The sequence below is a fragment of the Aphis gossypii genome, chromosome 1 (genome assembly GCF_020184175.1).
Source record: "Aphis gossypii isolate Hap1 chromosome 1, ASM2018417v2, whole genome shotgun sequence".
Lineage (NCBI taxonomy): Eukaryota > Metazoa > Arthropoda > Insecta > Hemiptera > Aphididae > Aphis > Aphis gossypii.
In genome coordinates, this window is record NC_065530.1 from 60,054,449 (window position 1) to 60,075,541 (window position 21,093).

Consider the following 21,093-nt stretch of genomic DNA (forward strand, 5'->3'; position numbering starts at 1 on the left):
ATGTATGAACAAATAAGGTATATTATAAGATCTTATAATACATTTTCAAGCTTTTTTGTTTTTTTTTTTTTTGTTTAGAGAAGTATATATTTTTTACAGCAGCATAATAAGCACTATATGAAGTATTAAAAAAAAAACTTTAAACATTTATTAATTGTTTATAAACAACCAAAAATTAATTAAAATATTTTAAAAATATTAATGTACCTATATAAAAAAATATAATTTAACTAATAACGGAATTTTTTAAGTTTCTACGAATAATATTTTTGAATTACAAATATAAAAATATAACTACATTTTCGCATGATTTTGATGAATTTCATAAAAATTTGAAATTTTTCGATGTTTAAGCAAAGAGAACAAAATATGCGACATGCGGTATTTTCGATGAGAGTATTTTACATAATAATTTAAATTTTTAGGCTATTTCGTTCAAAATCAAAAATTTGATCACGCATAAATTAAATTTTTTTTATTAAATGCCAAATGTTTGTAATAATAGAATAATAATAATAAGAAAAGTGTATAAAAAATTATATCATTCACAGTTATTAATACTAATATGGTAATTGGTAATATATTATAGTCTTTTATAGCTTCTTTTAAAGGATTATTAAAAAAAAATAAACGGTACGCCTGAAGATTGCACATTTGCACTCGTACGGATCCAGAGTAGTTATACGCGGCGGCGGCCGTTTTATTACTCTCCCGAACATCTCCGGTATACGCATATCATACATTAAAATAATATACATAAGCCCCGAAGAGTCCACAGTAGTCTTATACTTTACACGCGAGTATTATTTCGACAGGAATATATAATAATATTCTGTGCAGCCTAACCCGGAGTAGCGACCGTATAGAACATAAATATTTATTGGTTAGTGTTTACTGCTCGTACCCCTAAATCACTAGCAACCCCATAAAAGAGTTTTTCCCCGTACGTATTTATCATTAATTATTATTATTTTAAAATTTTACACCAGTAGTAATCTTAACTTTCGGCGTGCAGGTGTAGTTGTAGTATCTACTTTTGTGCACTCTTAAAAATCTACAACAATGGTGTCACCAGAGTTTCTTCTTCACTCGAGTCTCTGTATGCTGTTCTCAGTTTAACCCTTATTTGGATTTGATTCCGTTCTATACCTGTATAGAACACTTAAATTCCCACCACGACTCATCAATTTTAGAGAGAGTTTATATAAAGACGTTTCCTTACCATTATTGTTCATATTTGCTGATAGTATATGTTTTCAATATTCACCACTCAGGCTAGGCTTTTTCTCCACAAGTTAATTTTGACCTTAGCCGATAGATGAATTTGTGCTAACTTGAGATTTTCATAAAATGTATTGATGGCTCGACGATGCACTCTCCTTCGTTGAAATTTGAATTCCTGTGCAGCATTTCACTCGCTACGTGTCGTTAACTATATGACGTATTGTGTTGTATTCAGTCATGATGTATGAATTACATAGTAGTCATCATTATTATTATGAGATCTTTATTATTGAAATAAATCTTATTTTTACCATACTATACATACATTTAATTATCGGCATATTATTCTGTAATCTTGGGCCCCGTTTGTAGTTAGTTATTTATGAATTTTTTAGTGCATGAAGTTACAAGCCCTAGTTATTACCAATAAGTAATAACTATTATGATACGTGTACTGATATTATTATATTATTGTGCTTATAATAGTATCACCAGTAATGTTTATTTGTTAGTTAAATTAAGTAACAAAATTATTGTATAATATGATTTGCACACGTTCCTGTAATTTAGAGTATAATTAATGTGGTCATAGGCTGACTATTTTTCTTTATTCATTGGTTCTGCATTAGTAGGTGACAATATATTAAAATCTGGCACGTCACGTCTTGTTCTCGTTAGTATCGCGTTGTTTCTAAAACAATAAGCATACAATTTTATAGAAATTAAAGGAGTCAAAATTAAATAAATATCGATAAAAAAGAGCAGTTTTACAATTGTATATATTATATAACAATAAGTTGGCTTGAATGACTTTTGTCGTCAACTGTCGTTAAGAAGTTATTTTTGCAAATATTTCAGTAAACAAACAACTATTATACATTATTTATTATTGAGAAATTGTTCCAAAATGTACAAAGAGCACACCATAATAGAGGTAAATATTATATTATAGCCTAAAATTGATTTATAACTGAAAAAATAAAATTGTTTGGTATTTTTTAGATGGACCATTCGGAAATTGTGATGAATCGTGGTCATTCAAAGAAGACAATTATTATGATAGTAATGTCGATCTTATTATGTTGATGTGTGTTATCAACAGCAATTGTTGTAGTAGAATTAAAAAAAAACAAGTAAGTTGATTGTTATACCTTGCACACGACTAAGAGTCGTTTTTACAATTGACACAGTAGCTCTCCGTACAACCGTTGGCGTATTTCCCGATCCTAGTACGTTTCAACGTGGCCTTCTGCATGATTTATACATGTTTTTACCGATCCTTATCTGATTCAGCGCGATAGGTTTCGTAATTTTTATACAAACACTTAAAACAAAATACATAATATTAAATGTTACATACATTGTTTTATTATCAAGATTTATAGTTATGAATCCAAAAAAATTAACAATAAATAGTTTAAATACATATTTCTGTTTTTATTAATATGATCGTCACATTATATTATATACATATTACATAGTCATAACTCATAATATAAGTATCAGTAATAATAATATAAGTTAAATATTTTTAATCAGGCTGAATACGTGTTACATACAGCGTTGTGGATTATAAAATGTACTGTTAACTGTTAAGTTATCTCATATAATGTTTCTTTCGACTCAAGCTGATGGTATGGTATCAATATTAATAGTTATGGCCATGTAGGCATAGTAGGTAGTATAGGTATTACTATGTGTGGTAGTATTTTGTCTTAAAAGTTTACAACGATTATGATAGCAACTATTGGTATGCACAGGGTAACTTTCAAAATTGTCTGTAAAATGTACCCAAATAAGATAAAATTGTAAATATCGGTTAGTGTGTTCACAACGTTTTATGTGACATAAATACCTATTTAGTGTGGTAATTTTAATTTATATGTATTGTTAAAATATGTGGATGTCTAATTATTAGATACTTAATTAAAGTAAAAATGGATGTAAGTCAAATTTTTAAGTTTGATATATTTTGTGTTGTTTTAAATAGTGATGTTAAAACTTGTGAACGTTTTAGCCTCACGCTAAATCAGATAAGAATCGTTAAAAACATGTATATATCTGCAGAAAGGTTTTGGCTTCACCCCCCGCGCTAAAACGTACTAGGATCGGGAAGTAGGTTCTTTACCAAACTTGGTACGCAATTCGTGTGCACCGCAATATCTGGTAAAGTGTCTAATTAACTGGTAGAATTCAGCCGGTTAAGTGATGGCTAAATATTTTTGTGATTTTAACTTAACTTTAATTTTTTATATTTTAAAGGAACCAAAGAACATAAACAGGGAATTTAATAATTTAACAAATTTCAATTTATTCGAATTAATCGATGAAATAAAAAAAATGAATATGTCAATTGACTATAGTCAAGATATCAGTATCAGAACACGTGATGTGTCAAAAATTGATACAGCTGTAGACGCAGCATCCATTTTGGTTGGCATCATACAGACATATTTAGGTAAAAAAGAGCAAAATCAGATCCACGTCAAAAAAAAAAACGAGTTCAAAATCATAATTAATATGCAATATATAGGTATAAATGTATAATACTATATATATTTTTTTTAATTGCATTTTTCACATTTTGAATGATTACATTGATGATTATTAATATTTATATTAACACTTGGGTCTTGGACGTGAATCTGATTTCTGCTCTTTTTTACCCAAATATGACTGTATGATGCCAACCAAAATGGATGCTGCTTCTATAGCTGTAGAAATTGTGTTGTTTATACCTATAATAAATAACAATAAATGTAATAATCCATTGAATAAATGTATATAAATAAACATTTTGTCATGTTATTTAATTGGTTTTTATTGTTTAGCTTATAATATAGTAAAATATTAATTTAGGTATGAGGCCTATGGAAATATATAAATATATAAAATTAAAAATTAAAAACTAAAACACACTACTTCGGGAGACCGGATTTTCTTTTTTAGAAACTTGTATGTATTTTATTTATATACAGTTCGTTTTATCCTATGAAGCAGTAAAAAGAAAAAAAATTTTACATAATATACTCACATTACATTATGTTGCACTTCAACGTCCCATCGACGCGCTGTCATTTGTCATCTGGAAGCGTCCAAAATGAATGAAAAACAAATCGTGTATTAATAACTCATAGTACTAATAGGCAATAATGGATGCAATAATTATATATGTATTTAATTTAACGCATCTTGATTCCGATGATTTATACGATATCACAACTAAAACCATACCGTGTAGTATAACCTATTGTAGGTACCTACTTTTATAAATCCTGCAAACAAATGTAAAATAAATAAATACTTGTATAAAATTAGTTCTATATATTAATAATTATCTATAAAATAGGCCAATGCTCGAGATGAGGATGTAAGTGGAGTTTCGCTTACGGAGACAAAGTTGTTGTGACCCGATCTTTTTTTACAAAGAAAACAAGTGATGACCGTGTCTTATTCCACCCAATTGTATGATTTTTATAAAACCAAACTTGAAACTATAAATAGACTCTTGACGACTGTTCAATTGTGTCATACAGTAGGCATGCTAAACTGTATGATTATACTATTTATACTTTACACCGATAAAGATTATTTATGATTTTATATTCATAGCTATTATATTTATATTATACATATATATTATATATATATAATATATATATGTATATTATAATTCTGGTTTTTTATAGTATACTCGTGTAGTCGTAGTAGTCGACTTTTATTAATAAGTAATAACTATAATAATTATTTCTGTATGACACAATTATTAACTGATTATATTTGTATATTATTTAATAATTTAATATATGACATGTGTAGTATCACGTGAATATTATAATATGATTTAATGATTGTACTTATGTATTAAAAATTTATAAGCCATAGCTTTAAGGTTTTGTACAGGACATTTCTTTAAGATTTAAAAATGAAGAAGAATTTTCGAATTGAGTCGTAGTTTTTCAATATGACAGTTCTATTTTAATTACTTGTCTACAAAGTATAAGCATAACATTTAATTTTATTGATTAGGTATTTTAATAATTAGACAACTGTAATCATTTTACTTTGTAACAGCTTTTATGCAGAACGCAGAACAATATTGTTAATAAAGTCATTTGGTAGTTGATTTATTTTTAAGTATATAAAATTGGATTTTGATAAATAAAGTTAAAATGAATTGTTATTTATCCCATTCTTAATTAAGTGTAGGCCATGATTTATTTGCTTTTTAATGAAATCTATATCAAAGTAACAATAATGCATGTTTTATCTTACATTTTAAAATGTACTCACTGCTATCGTGCTAAAATATTTTAAGATTATTAGGTGCTTAATCTATTTTAAAATTACAGACATATTTCATTACCTACTTTCAATAACACCAATAATACATGAATCCATTGCATCGGTTAAAATAATTTCAGAATTAGATAAAATTATTGTTGACGAATGACGATCGACACAAATTAAGATCATTTAAGTCAACAACTACAAACTTGTTAACATAATACAAGTTACAACATTGCTTAGTAGTTGGTAGATACTTTTTTAGCTGGTTGGTGTTATTTTGGCTAATTTTGCTAAAATTTTTGAGTTTAATAATTGAAAGTTATCATAAGATTTTTACACACACATTAAATTAAATTGGGGTATACGTACTGCGTAGTCTACGTTTACGGTGAGTAGAGTCTTACATCTCTCAGAATACTAACACATTACAGTTACAAATTATAAACATTGCCGTATAATATTATATTTATAAAATTGATCCATTCACTATTCAGTGAATTTATATATTTTTTTTAATTTAAAAATCATGTTTCTACAGATCTTATTTCTTAAAAACATTGATATACCTACCTACTTAAAATATTACTAATTTAAAATTTTTATTCTGTTAAATTAAATACATACCTACAGTAAAACATGTCTAAGATGAAAACAAACGGGACCGAATATTTTTTCCATTTTAGACAGGTTTTCAGTTAATACAGGTTGACATAAAACAGTTACCATAAATATTTATTATTTAATAAATTCTAACAGCAACTTTTTATTACCTACATGATGTAGTTAAAAATTATACTAAATCTAAAAATTATATATTTAAAAATTACAATAAATTTGTATTTACATACTCTTCTGTTTTTTGTTAAAAAAAAAAATGCAGTATAATATTATAGACTTGACTTTTCAATACTTGGAAAGTTCACAAATTTGTTTCACTCATAAACGGAAAATTGGTCATATTCGTGGGGGGAGGGGCTTAACATGTTTGTCTTATCCATGTAAACACATATTTTTAGACGTTTCAACCATCTGGTGTGGATTGATTACATTTTGAGGGAGCTTAAGCTTCCAAGTCCCCCCCAATATCCACCTATGGCTTCACTGATAATTTATCTTTTTCACTAACTTCTATTAATTTTAATTTATGGTTTAGAGTTTTTGATACTGAATCATGTTATAAAAATAATAATATTATGTGTTATAAAAACTTTACGCAGTCCGAGGTGTTATACGCACATAAAACTATTACAACTCTGTCAACAGTTCCTGAAAAAATAAATTTAATGCGATGATTTATTAATCGACCTAATCAATATAGATTATATTTATTAATTGATAACTGTATAGATATTTCCATGATAAACAGGTAAACGATAAAAATACTGTTTTCATTTTCACGTAACTATCATACAGGGTATGATGTATTTAAAAATTTATTGAGTCGCCGGTAACGAATAATTTGTCCACAAAATAAATGACAGGTTTTACACTGTATTTAAAAATGTTATGCATTGAGTAAACTCATTATATGAATTTAATTAGGACCAACCTCATTTAGACATTTATAGTATTTAAATAAGTACCTAAATATTAAATTCATAATTAGTAAATTACTAATATGTAAATAGTTTTAAAATTCAGAATCCGTAAAACAAAAAAATAGTATTTTAATATTTTTTTACATATTCTATACCATGGTCAAAAATAGTACCTATTTATCATGGTTACGTTTTGGTAGATACAATAGGACTTTTATTACCTTGTCTTAGTGATCCAATCAGAAAATTAAATACTACCTGACACGGCAAGTTGTAATTGTGAACTTACTTTTAATTAACACCACATGAATTGACTTTTTCATAAATCCTGGAACCTGCCCGACCTGGACCTTGGTCCTTGGCCAGTGGCCATTCGTCAGTTAACCAGTTTACCTTTCTCTACTGTGAATTAATAGTAATAATTAGGTAAACAGTAAACGATTAAATATTTAATTTTAAAACATTGTTTAAAGTAGTTTTTTAGAGAAAAAAATCTACAATGAAAAAATAATTAAACGAATAGGAGGAGGTACAGTCCACTAAAAGTATTAAAAAAATGATGAGTATATGCAACGACTCAATAAACATTAGGTATTAATTTACAAATTTGAATGATGTATTTTTAAGTTTGATCAATGATTTGAAATGGTTTCAAATAGGTAAATTAAAACCTCAGGACACTATTTTTCATCTGTTATAATTAAGTATAACCATTAAACAGGGTATGAGTCAATTGCAGCCAACAGAATATAAGTCAACCAACGAAAATATTTTGTCCGTATTTAAGATAATGTGGAAAACTAAGTAGGTTACAACCTATAATATCACAATTCATACATAGGTATCTATAAAAATGAAAAGGATTTTTTTATATATGAGTATGACTTTGTTAGTTGTTACTCATAAAAAATGATATCTCTTATATATAATACAAATTTTATTCAATTCTTAATTAAATATTTGGTATAAGGATATAAGCATTATAATAACAATATTGTCAATACTACTTCTATAATATACGAGTACGGAGTACCTATATTGTGTATTATAATTTATAACTGTACCCACAAGGGCTACAACCGATTACCGGAGTTTAATTTTTAAAAAATAGGATTATTTATAAATAATTTAAAGTATTTCTTTATAGACAATATTTTTAGTATTGTTTTAAAACTTATTTCATTATTAATTGACATTATGGATTTGTGGATATAAATGGATAAAGTCATTCATTTTCGCTTAGGACTTTTTTATATTTGCTTGGGTCTTGGATCTTATGAGGGTCATAGCACTCATAATTAAGATTATAATCTTTCTCAAGATTTGGGATATTAAATGCAAAAAGAATATTTTTAATCCATCTGAGTTCCAGGTAATATACTTTTCAAACAAAACACAAACTCTTCAGTTGTATTATATACTTTTAGACTTTAATTGTATAGATTAGTTTAAAAGTAGTAGCGCAAAATTATATGAACATTTATCTTACATTTTTATGGATTATTTTTGTTTACTACCAAAAAAAAATTAAAAATACAGTTTATTGCATAAACTACTATATTTTATTGTGAATACAACTATCTAAAATTACCCAAGTTGTTGTATCTGTAAATTAATAATTAAAATTTAATCATAAACAGTATGTTGCTCAAGAAAATATTTAAAAAAAATATAGATAGTGAAGCAAGACATGATTACAATAGATCTGGCCATATGCATTCAACTATTCTTACAGATCTTTATAAAATCATCTGGAAACTCAAGTACCTACTTAAAATCAGTTTTAAATATAAGTTTATTTGTGTAGGAGAATGAATAATGTTATGTTTAGTTAATAACTTATTAACTTATTGCCTATTAATTTTAAAATAGATAAGTTATTAAACAATTACTCATAACTGATTGGTTTTGAAACAGATACAGGCATTTATTAAAATATATATATATGATACAGAATATCCATTTATGTAGTGTGTAATTATTATTTGAAATAATTAATATAGCTAGTATAATAAAATAATAATGATAGTAATAAATATTATATTAATAAACAGTTTTTGAACTCAATTTTATGTTTGTTAGAATTTTTACTATAATTGTGAACTTACTTAAAACATAATATGAAATACACCAATATATTAAAAACGTTATCAATATTAGGTAAAAGTACAAAGATAAGCATAATAAAACTATCAAAATTAATACTTAATAACATTAATAGTAAACGTGATAAAATTTAATTTTCAATAATTAAACTCAAGAAAAATAGTTATTTTTTATCTATCAATATTTAAATTATGGTTACTTTTAAATACCTACAAATTCACCCATATTATATAACTATATAAAAAAACTTTTAAATCTAAGAAAAATATATCCTAGTGTTAAGCTAAACCTTATAAAACACTTATTTTCTAATTTTAAAGCATTCTAATAAATTACGATTTTGAATTCCACACATAAATTTAACACAAACCTATTTGAATAAAATATGCTAAATAGCAGTCAAAACCAAATGGTTAATTGGAAACATGTTTATTTATTTAAATCTCAGTAAATATAAATATTTTAAAATTATAATGTAATTCTTATTGTGGTAGTTTTAAGTAATATTTCAACATGTTTAGCATATGATTATGTGTGACCTAAATTAAATTATAATCTTGAATCAAAATCCTTTTATAATAAAATTATTTAACTTAATTTATATATGATTGGTTTTAAAGTAGCAACACAGAATTATATGAATTATTTATATTCATTAATTTTATGGTCTCTGAGAACATAATTGTTTTGTCATTAGAAAATACTAAAATAGTTTAATGATTTTTAATTCATAATATTGTGAACATATCTAAATAAAATAATTAAAATCACTGTACCTATAAATTAATCATTAAAAATTATTTTTTAACAGTATGTTGCTCAAAAATATATTAAAAATAAATGCAGTCAGTAAATCAATACATAATTGCAAAGAATGTATTCATATGAATTCAACTCTAACAAGTCTTTATAAAACCATCTGGAAACTCAAGTATTTATAAACAATTATTATACATAAATATTTATGCAACAGGCTCATGCATTATAACAATATATTAAATACTTTGCTTATTATTTTTGGAAACTTGTTAAAATATTATTTTTCTCTGACAAAATGACAGTGATGACATATTATTTAGTTTGATTATACTTTAGATGATGTTAATGGACATTATAATATTAATAAGAAAAAAATATTTAACAATTTGATTAAATTACCAACTTTAAATAGATTTAACGTTTCCTGTAAATTTAGTAAAATAAATACTATATACTGTTATTTTGGCTGGCGGTATTTATGTATTTTTATAACATAATAGTACAGAAGTATAATAATTATTAATTAATGAGCAGTAAAAATATTATTTACTTTTACTTTAATTTCACACAAACCTATATTAAACATAATATTATCTTGTCAACTATGGCTAAATAAAGATTATTTTATCCACAAAATTAATAAAGCATGTTAAAATAATTTCAGTACTCACAAATTTAATGAATAGAAAATTAGTTTTAACTTTTAAAATATTCTAATAATACTTGTAATAATTATATGAGAGTTGCATTACAATTTGTGCAGTGTAGTCATAATTAATGTAGAATTTGATAAAGTTTGAGCAGTAATTAATATACAAGGGTAATATTTAAAATTTGCATTAGAAAAATATGTAATTAGTAAAAACAATAAATGACTAAAACTAATTATTATAAATAAGCCTTAAATAAGATAAAAACTAAAGTAGTTTAAATTGTTAGACACGAAAATTTTATAATTCAGTCTAAGTTAAAGTTTAACTTAGCAAAATATATTGCCTATAAAAATTGGGGAATACCATAATGCCTGTGTATTTATCACATTGATAATTAGTCTACACTAACATTTTTATAAGTATTAGTATAGAATATATGAGAAGGAATGTAGTTTCATAATGAATCTGGATAATTGATTTGGTATAGATTCGTTGTTTTTAAATTAATTTTTTAAGTAAATATGCATAATTTGTAGCGTGTAATTATTTTTAAAAATAAACATAATAATTAATAGAAACAAATAAATAATAATAATATATAAAATAAATAATTGTTATATACTATTTTATATTTATTAAAGGTATTTTTACTATAATATTATTGTGTAACTAATATAAAATAGAATAAAACAAAAATATATTTTAAAAAAATATCATTTTTTAGAGAACAGTGATTAACACATTGAAACTATTAATCTTGGTACTAAACGTGATAAAATTTAGTTTTCAATAATTAAATCTTAGAAAAATATTTATTTATCAATTTACAAATTATAACTATATAAGTATCTGAAAATAATTGAACCCATAGGAAATGAACTATAACAAAAACCTTTAAATATATTTAAAAAAAAACTTTCCACTAATGTTCAGCTAAACCTTGTTTAATACTTATTTTTCTATTTTTCAAGCAATCTAATAAATTACAAGTTCAAATTTCACACATGAACTAAACACAAGGATATTTAAATAATATGTTGAATAGCAGTTCAAAACAAAATGGTTTGATGTAAACATGGTTTATTTATAATAATTAATAACTAACAAAATATGCATGTAAAAAATAAGAATTAAAATAGTTACTTATCAGTTATAATTAAAGTAAATTACTATCTATGTTACATTATCTCAAAATCATCTCTTAGGTCATTATACTCAAGAACACGTTTCTTGATAGCTGAATTATCCACCCATGTCACAAAATCTTCTAAAGGTCTGAAAATATTATATTGTACAGTATTAAATATTTTTATTTTATTTAAGCTTTAGTTTTAAATTTAACAAAGTATTGCAGATTATATTGAGTTTAAAAATTAATTTTTTTTTAAACTATAATGTTTTTAAGCACAAATTATAAATTATTTATTTATTTTTTACTATTATAATAAATTAGATCAAGAAAATACAAAATATAGATATAATACCATTCTTTTCTAAAGTAAAAGTTATGATACTATATTTGAGTAAATAATACTATAATAATAGATATCTGAGAAAAAAATATATGTATACATTACTTTAATATTGGATTAATGTCTAAGATTATATATTTTAAAGTCATACAACAATATATTTTGTAATATAAATATGTTTTAATCTGAATATGTTGGACCAAAAACAATATTAATGTAATTGTTATTATATCAATATATCAACATAAGAACCTGGGTATTTCCATAATACATCACTTTTGATGATACAGTTAATAATATCAATATTGGTTGCTCAAAAATTAATATTTTGGTCATTAGAAAATAGTGATTTTTGCTTTTTATTATTTAAACGCCTTAAAGTTAGGAGTACAGAATAAAATTTTCTTAATTTTTTTTTTTTCGTATGGCGTATTTAGTCCAGGGAGTAGGCACGAAGGCCTATAGTTCGGACGCCTAATTGGCAGAATTTCTATTTAGGCACCTGCTTTCTGTCATGCCCGTGGTGGAGGATGGTGGCCTCTCTCTCCAGACACCATGACTTGCCCGAAGAGAGGTGCTGCCCGTGACTGAGGTTTGAACCGGTGACGGTGCGTATCGCAACCGACGCCCTAGAACACTCAGTCACCCTGTCCTCCAATTTTCTTAATATGAAAGGTACAGAATTGGAAAAGAAATACTTCAGATAAATTATTTATACAGCACATTATTATAGCTACCATAAATATTTGTTCCATACTGTGATCACTAATGTGATGTTTTTAACTGTTGATATAATTACAATATAATATATAGGAACATGTTAATCTAAATATTGGGTTAATGTATTCTGATTTTCATTACATGATATTATTGAGCAAAATTAGTTATACAGTGGAACCTCGATAACTCTAACCTCTATAAGTTTTTCGATAACTCGAAGGAATGGCTTGGCCCCTGCTTTATAATATATATTTTATATATTTTTTGTAAAATGAATATTTTTTTTTACCATCAACCGATTTGAGTTTTCGTAGTTCCACTGTAATTATTTTAAGTATTTATAAAGTTTAAATTATGAAAAAAAAAAACAAATAAAGACAATTGATTTAAGTATTGTCTACGGAGGAAAAAAAGGTAAGCCTTAAGTATAATAATTATTGAAATATAGATAAATAGGTTAAATTCGGTACTTCCATGCTATCTTGACTACCCATATATTTCCAAGACTACCTGTTAGAATCATATTATGGGTTATCTCGACTACTTCTGTATAAGAATTTATTAATAAATATATATTACCGAGTTGTAATGTGTATCATTGTAATGTGCAATTTAATTTTGTTTTTGGTGTACAATTTACTATAAGCCAATTAGTTGACTTTAACCATTTTATGTTGGTTTTTATTTTGTAAATCATTCGACAATCGTCCTATTGTCCATATTAACGCTACGTCTAGTCAATATGAATTTTTTTAATTTGCCATCATCCGAGAAGAAGGCTGTTCATTTTCTCCAAGAATACGGAGTGTTGCCAAGTGCACGAATTTGTCCGAGCAATCACTTGACAAAGTTGTATTTTGGAAAAGAGATCTTTTGGAAATGTAACATTAAAAAATGCCAAAGAAACGTAAATATACGTAATGGCGAAATCACAAATATCACTTATGATATGTGCAGTTATTTGCGATTCATATATGACTAGTATAATGAAATGACAAGTAGTAAGTGGTGTAAACAAGAATTAAATTTAAGTGAAAATACAGTTATTGACTGGAATAATTACTTATGTAAAGTATGTGCAATGGCTATTGAAAATAAGCCACTAGGAAAAATATGTGGATCGGAGAAAATTATAGAAATTGATGAAAGTTAATTTTCAAAAAGAAAAAATCATGTTGGGAGGGTACTTTCCGAACAGTATATATTTGAAGGAATTTGCGAGACAAAAGAGTCATTTTTATACTATTATATACGTTTTTTACATTTTTATGCATTTTATTGTGTTTCAGAATAGATTTAACTAAATGTTAATTAAACAATATTATAATAGGAATATATTAATTAAAATTCAATTTAATTTAAAAAATTGCGATAGTCGAAATACACGGTTGATTATATAATAGGTAGTTTTGGAAATATTTGGGTAGTCAAGATAATTCAGTTGTGCACCTAAGGTAATCGAGATATCACGGAAGTACCTTAAATTTTTAGGTAAATTAGGCAAATATTACCTGTATAATATATAACCTAATTTACTTGGATATATTTTATAATTTAGGGTACCTAATTATAAATTATTTAAGAATAATCAGATTTTAAAATATTTAAATAAACTAATAATCTAAAAGTTCTACATTAGGTGGCTCAAATTGAAAAAAAAAATGTGATAAAACATATTAACATACCTCGATACTAAGAATGCTGGATCTTTAATTAATTGTGGACCAACTCGAACATGTCCTTGTTCTATATAGGTGATAGCAGATTTCAGTGTTTGAACCATTTTAGACCGAACCATTATAACAGGTAATCGACGTCTACAAAAACATGATGCAGTTATCTTTGAACAAAGTTCAAAGTTCCTTTTTGTTGTTATTAATCCCATCATGTATCTAAAATAAAATACTTATTTATAAATATTATATAATTGGATATTTTTTTAAGATGTATTTTTTGTATGTCACTACTCAATAAAGTATGTTTTCCCTGCAACGTCAGACGCATTGTTATTAGATACATGCATTTTATATGTGATTGTTTTCTTATTTATGTTTAACACAGCACGTTGGTAATTATAGAGGTGCGCTTGGACGCACTACTAGTCTAAACTAGAGCTGCGTTTGGACGCAGCAGGGAAAACGTACCTTAAGTCATTACTTTTTGTAACAGTAAAAATTTTAAAAAGTAAAAAACATAAAATTCTCAGTGTTTTATTTATAATTGGGAAAATTAAAAAAAAATATTGAAATTTTATGCTAAACCATTTATTGATAAAATTATTTTTTTTATTTTGTTATGATTAACAAATAAGCTCAGATATTTAACATTTTCACCAAGTTTTAATATTATCACTTTCTATTCATAGAATTTCAAAATATTTCAACATTTTTTAGATATTTATAGACTATTGTAATTTTTTTTTAATTGTCTATAAAAAAAAATCATTACCTCAAAAACCTTGACAATTTAATATAAGGTTCTCATAAGTTGTTAATAATATAAATTAAAAAAAAAAGTTAAGCATGAATCATAAATCAAAACATTTTGAAAGTATTAATAAAATAGAAAATTAGAATAAATTATTTTGTTGTTAAATATTCATACTTAAAATTTGAAAATTTAATACAAACTTCTTTATACATTTTTTAACATATATATTACAAAAAATCATATTTGTTTTTTTATAAGTTTAAACTTTTGAAATTCAAATTGTTATGAGATTTTATATTACATATATTTACTCTCTTCATCGTAAAACAACTATTTTTCCTCAAACAATTTTTATTATTTTGTAGTAATTAAAAAAAAATTTATCCTTGGTAATTGAAAATTTGACCAAATGTTTAAATTGTCAGTTTCTATACAAGGTATAATTTTCAAATTAAAAATGTTTTTTTAGCTATTTATAGCTATTAAGCATTTTTCAATATTTTATCTATAAAATAACTGTAAAAAATTATTCGTCAAGTCAAAATTATTGAATATTATTGAATAACTGTTTAAAATTGCATAGGCACAATCTAAAGTATTTTATATGCATTTTAATTTGAAATTGTGTCAAAATAAAGAAAATTTCAATCTACAATTAATTTATATAATCTTTAATTTTTACAGATAACGTTTGAAAATTTAATATAATATTTTTCATTAGTTTTTTTTTTTTTATATATAGATTTGAAATTCATATTTGGTTGAAATTAAATATTTAAACAATGTATGATGATGTTCATTAGGTATTTTGTAATAATTTAATATCATAATTCATGAAGGATTTTAAACTTTTGCACATATAATAAGGACATTTTCTATAGATACACATTACACAATGACATTTAGATTAATTTTAAGATATTCCTTATTTATATCATTTACTTTTTCTAACTGATATTCAGTGGTATACTAGTGTTAAAAATAAAAAACAATAATATTATGATATAAATAATATATGTTGTTATAGCAATAAAATAATAAGCGAAGTTATTAGAAAAATTAAATCTACCAGACATAATACTTAAATTAAAATAAATAACTAATAGCTGTATCAAAAAACAAATCATGAAATATTCTTAATGATATAGGCTGACAGATCATCTCCACACATAATCATGTTTTGTATATATAATAATAAATTATGGAATTTTAATTTAACACATCTATCAAAAAGACCTACTCAACATCTACAATACAGCAGAGTGGTACCTCAATTGCTACTTTTTTAATGTTCAATTCAAATCAAATTTAGATAAAATATTAACTTAACAGACTTCAAAAAATATTACTCAAATAATTATAAATAGGTATACATTTAGATAAGAAACTGTTGACGTATGGTTATAATAATAGATAATAGAGGAAATATGCAATGAAAAAATGTAATATTCATTTTATTTAATCATAATTTAATTTAAAGTAATAATATGGAAAATTGAGTAACTTCAGTTGAATTAAGTTTATGTTTGTAATTCAATTTTCAATCAGAAGTAATAATGATTTTAATTTTTAATTTTGAGTGTATTATTTCTACACTTTTTAACATGCAAAATTTGTTTTTCATTACAATATTTAAAAGTAGGGAATATATTTAATCTTACAATTTTTCCAAGAGCTGAGCACCTCGTTCATTTCGAAATGGATCTTTGGGTTCTAAATTTTTAATCTTTTCTGCTACAGTTCGTATTTCTCTGGACAACTTGTTATATCTAAAACAGACCAAAGATACAATTAATTGTTCTTACCTTGATAGATTATAAACTTACAAAGTGTAATGTTCTCGTTTTTGAATCATGTATTTTTTCATAATTTTTAATTCGTGTAAATTGTTGTCCAACTCCCATGATATAAAGTCAACTTTCTTCAACAATTTTTGTTCATGAAATTTTAATTTTCTAACCATATTGACGCTAGATAGGTTTTATTTTATAGTGACTGGTTGATTAATGAATTTAAAAATAAAATTCAAATAATTAATTAACAAGTAAACAAGTATTTAGTATACTAGCCGGTAGCCGCCGCACTTTACTAGGTATAGAAAACGTGTCTGATACTGTAAAAGTGAAATGATAAGATAACAGATAATCTCTAATCTCTACGATAAATAGAAGGCTCGTTATCACCCAACAGGAAGTCCAACATTTTAATTCTGGAATTATCCATGAGTAAATTTACATTGCAAAATGACAATTAATCTTAAAATTATTGCTCTCATTACACTCACAATAAAAATAATTGCGTGATAAAATTATTTTCAACTGTTTTTTGAGTTTATTCTCAATTGTAATCATGTGTCTATTAAACGTAAGACAGTTATTATTCAATTAATATTATTGTTATAGCAATACATTTATCTCGTTCACACACTGTAACATAGTTTTTTTTCCATTTATTGATAGCGTACGTCACATAATTCTGAAAATTTTTTCTGTCATTTTATAATCTTTCGTCGATTAACATAATAATTGGCACTTTGGCATTCGGCATATCGGCAGTCGTCAGTCGAATAGTCGCATAGAAATATTGTATGAGTATAAACAGGCTACCGTTAACGAATCATTTGTTTTAGTGTTTAGGTTCGTCATTTGGTAAACGTTATACCATGTCATTCTCGAAGTGAATTCAAGTATAGTTACAGTCTACTGTTTTGTGTAATACTTAACAGTAACGAAAATATAACAAGCTCGTGTCGCTCCGCTCATAGGATTTTACATATTACATAACTAATAACTATGGCTGAACCTGACGAAAATCCTTTCGGTGATCCCACCCCTTCCGTGGGTCATCCTTTTCAGGTAATTTTTAATGTTTTTTTTATTCAAATGTAAATAAAATCAGTGGGTTCTATTTTATTATAAATAAGTAATTTGCTTATCAATATCATCGCATTTATATTACATATAATTAACTTAAAAAATACCACATTGTAATTTTTTTTATAAGTGAATATAATTATATTTGTCATATGTGTTTTAACTTAGATTTCATCACATATGCTCATAAACTATGAGGTTCAAATATATATTTGAACACTATCTAGAGAAAAAATTATTATTATGAATTGTTATTTGTTAACTTCTAGCTTTCTCCTTATTAATATAATCAAAATGATAATAATATGTATACACCCACTATATAATTTAACTTGCATTACTTACGGGTAGGCAATACGTATATATATATTCCAAAGCAATTGTTACTATTAATATTAATAATTGTAGTAAATGTTATAAATAATTTAAGCAGATAATGTACAAAAATGTAACTTAATAAGTTTATGTTTTAGTATAAGGGAAAAATTGTGTTTTTAATTATTTTTTTTAGGACCCTTCAGTCAAAGAACTAACAAATAATAAAGTTCAGTCTTTAATTGAAGACTTCAATCCATTTGGAAAGGATCAAAATGTTGTTAACAATGCGGTAACATTATAGCTATTGCACTTAATAATTACTATAAATATTATTTTGTTTAGTTGTCATTATTCTTTAGTTTTATTAGTATTGTTTGTTTTTGTAATTTGTCTTAAATAAAATTTTTTATAGTATGTGATACATATTTATAATTTATACTTTAAGTAAAATCTAAAAATATATATATTTATATTTTAAAAGTAAATTAAACTAAATTAGACTTCTACTCTTTACTTTAATATTTTATTACAGAAACCTCCTGTTAGAGGTGCAGCCAATCCACCACTGAATTCTATGCCTGCTGTCATGTCACCAACACAAGAGTATCCAGTTACTCCACAAGTTGCTCCTACTTATGGAAGAACTACTGGCGATATGTCAGCTGATTTATTGGTATTTACTTTATTTTTACTGAATTTTTATTGAAATTGTGCTAATTAATATCATAATTTAATTAGGCTAGAAAAGCTGAACTTGATCGGAGACAAGCTGAACTAGATAAAAGAGAAGAGGAATTGCGTACCGCTTCAATAAATGGTATTTGTTATTATATTATATACTAATTTTTGTATAAAAATTAATGAAAAATATTTTTATGAATTGTTCTAGTTCGACAAAACAATTGGCCACCATTACCTAAAGGGTTTTGCTATCAACCATGTTTTTATTTGGACATAAGTGTAGAAATTCCACCAGATTTTCAACATGTTGTCCGACAATTATACTATTTATGGTTATGTAAGATACTAAAAACAAAATATACTAAATACTTGAGTTAATGACAAACGTTTATTTTATAGACCATACTGGATTACTAGCATGTAATGTATTGATTGGTACCTTGTTACTCTTCTTAACTGGAGCGATAGCTACTTTTATTTTTTCAATTGTTTATGCTGGAATATTAGTACCACTTTCATTTTTATTTTGGTTCCGTCCAGGATATAAAGCTTTTCGGTAAATACTAAAAAGTTCAATTTTTTATTTGTTTACTTTTTACTTTTTTTATTTGTTTAATTATTGTTTTATTTTTCTTATAGTGACGACAGCTCTTTCAACTTCATGCTTTACTTCTTTGTGTTTTGTATCCAGTTTGTTATAGCAGTAGTACAAGCTTTGGGCACATATGAATCTGGTTATTGGTAATTATTTTTACTATCCAACAAATTGTATTGTGCCATTTTTAAAATTTCTATTTGCTATTTTATAGTGGATTGTTTATGGCTGTCAGGCTTTACGAGGACGCTCACCCATTTTTAGGCACTCTGGTGACATTGATGGGAATTGCCTTTTCTCTTGGTGCAACTATGGACTTCCTTTTGTTGACCAAGGTAAAAAAAAAAATAATAACACCAATCATTGATCAATATTACCTAATTATTATTATTTTAATTTTTTAGATTCATAGAATTTATCGTAGCTCAGGCGCCAGTTTTGCTAAAGCACAAGAAGAATTCCGTTCTGGTGTTATTTCTAGTGGTGCAGTCTCCAATGTTATAGCATCCAACATCAGATTTTAAAATAACAAATCATACATTCTCAATATATATTCTATTTAACACTTAATTTTACTTCGGAATATACATTGTTATATTGTGATCAATATTGTACATAATGCAACTGAAAAGAACATTTAATCTATCGCATATTTTAGCGTAATAGTCATTATTCAAATATTTTCAAGCAAAAATGATAACAATTTCATAATGATGAGTCATTTTTGTTTGAATTTTATTAATCACTAGGACTTCTTTAATACATAAAATTATTTTGTCCTAAAAATTAAATATTATTAGGATTTTAATTATCCTATATATTATCATTTTTTTTTCTATTGAGTTCGAAGTTATATAAACATAATATATTTTATGATAATTTATTATGGTTTTATTGTTTTATATACAATTTTTACGTCATTAGAAGTTTGTTTGTTTTGTTATTATATATAATCATTCCTATATCTTAACTATATGAAATAATGTAAAAAATTTTGTTTAACTTGAATTTCTTTAATTGAATTTTATTCGCCATTAGATGTGCACGAATCAAATAATTTAAAAAATTAATAATAATATACTATATTAAAATTTGGATAAAAAAAAAAAAAAATATGAAATTTAATTTGTGTAGTAATTGTACCCCATTGCTCGACGAATTATGGTAATCACAGACTAAATACTGCATTAATCATCGTCAAACATTGCATTAATTATGATGACCAGACGTGATGCGAACGCCTAAATGGTTTAGTCATTACTATCCTCCACGTGACAGTGTGACGGTAAAATATGTATAGCTATTTCCATTCAGCAGCCCTGTGGCTACGGTAAATGGTAATAATATATTATTTATTCCCCTGCTTTGTGGCTGTGGGTCGTGGGATCCCGGCGTCCCACTTCAATCTTCATGCGTGATACGCCACGCCGACTG

At 25.3% G+C, this 21,093-nt stretch overlaps 3 protein-coding genes and 1 long non-coding RNA gene across 8 annotated transcripts; 3 read left to right on the forward strand and 1 right to left on the reverse strand.

The window, feature by feature from the left end:
• Nucleotides 1-127: 127 nt before the first annotated feature.
• LOC114124729 (U3 small nucleolar ribonucleoprotein protein IMP3) lies at nt 128-17,415 on the reverse strand. 2 transcript variants are annotated; one of them, XM_050197641.1, is made up of 5 exons: nt 17,019-17,415; nt 16,854-16,961; nt 14,448-14,654; nt 4,259-4,309; nt 128-1,915 (listed from the first exon to the last, which is right to left on the reverse strand). In XM_050197641.1, exons 1-4 carry the CDS (start codon nt 17,153-17,155, stop codon nt 4,306-4,308), a joined length of 456 nt encoding a protein of 151 aa, XP_050053598.1. In that variant the 5' UTR covers nt 17,156-17,415; the 3' UTR covers nt 128-1,915; nt 4,259-4,305. The 2 variants fall into 2 exon arrangements, with proteins under 2 accessions (XP_050053598.1, XP_027843881.1); XM_027988080.2 differs by lacking the exons at nt 128-1,915; nt 4,259-4,309 and adding an exon at nt 11,634-11,845.
• LOC126549127 (uncharacterized) lies at nt 1,940-3,961 on the forward strand. Its single transcript, XR_007603296.1, has 3 exons — nt 1,940-2,158; nt 2,227-2,357; nt 3,487-3,961. It is a non-coding gene; the product is annotated as an uncharacterized LOC126549127 (long non-coding RNA).
• LOC114124728 (secretory carrier-associated membrane protein 1) lies at nt 5,888-20,266 on the forward strand. Of its 4 annotated transcripts, none has more exons than XM_050197636.1 (10): nt 5,888-5,902; nt 17,822-18,047; nt 18,577-18,672; nt 18,916-19,056; nt 19,122-19,200; nt 19,273-19,401; nt 19,464-19,620; nt 19,704-19,805; nt 19,874-19,994; nt 20,064-20,266. In XM_050197636.1, the coding sequence occupies exons 2-10, from the start codon at nt 17,985-17,987 to the stop codon at nt 20,181-20,183; spliced, it is 1,008 nt and encodes a 335-aa protein (XP_050053593.1). In that variant the 5' UTR covers nt 5,888-5,902; nt 17,822-17,984; the 3' UTR covers nt 20,184-20,266. The 4 variants fall into 4 exon arrangements, with proteins under 4 accessions (XP_050053593.1, XP_050053592.1, XP_027843879.1 ...); XM_050197635.1 differs by lacking the exon at nt 5,888-5,902 and adding an exon at nt 17,540-17,556; XM_027988078.2 differs by lacking the exon at nt 5,888-5,902 and having other exon boundaries at nt 17,674-18,047.
• On the forward strand, nt 8,604-11,644 carry LOC126549126 (uncharacterized). Its single transcript, XM_050197642.1, has 3 exons — nt 8,604-8,815; nt 9,970-10,089; nt 11,542-11,644. The coding sequence occupies exons 1-3, from the start codon at nt 8,694-8,696 to the stop codon at nt 11,576-11,578; spliced, it is 279 nt and encodes a 92-aa protein (XP_050053599.1). The 5' UTR covers nt 8,604-8,693; the 3' UTR covers nt 11,579-11,644.
• Nucleotides 20,267-21,093: the final 827 nt, after the last annotated feature.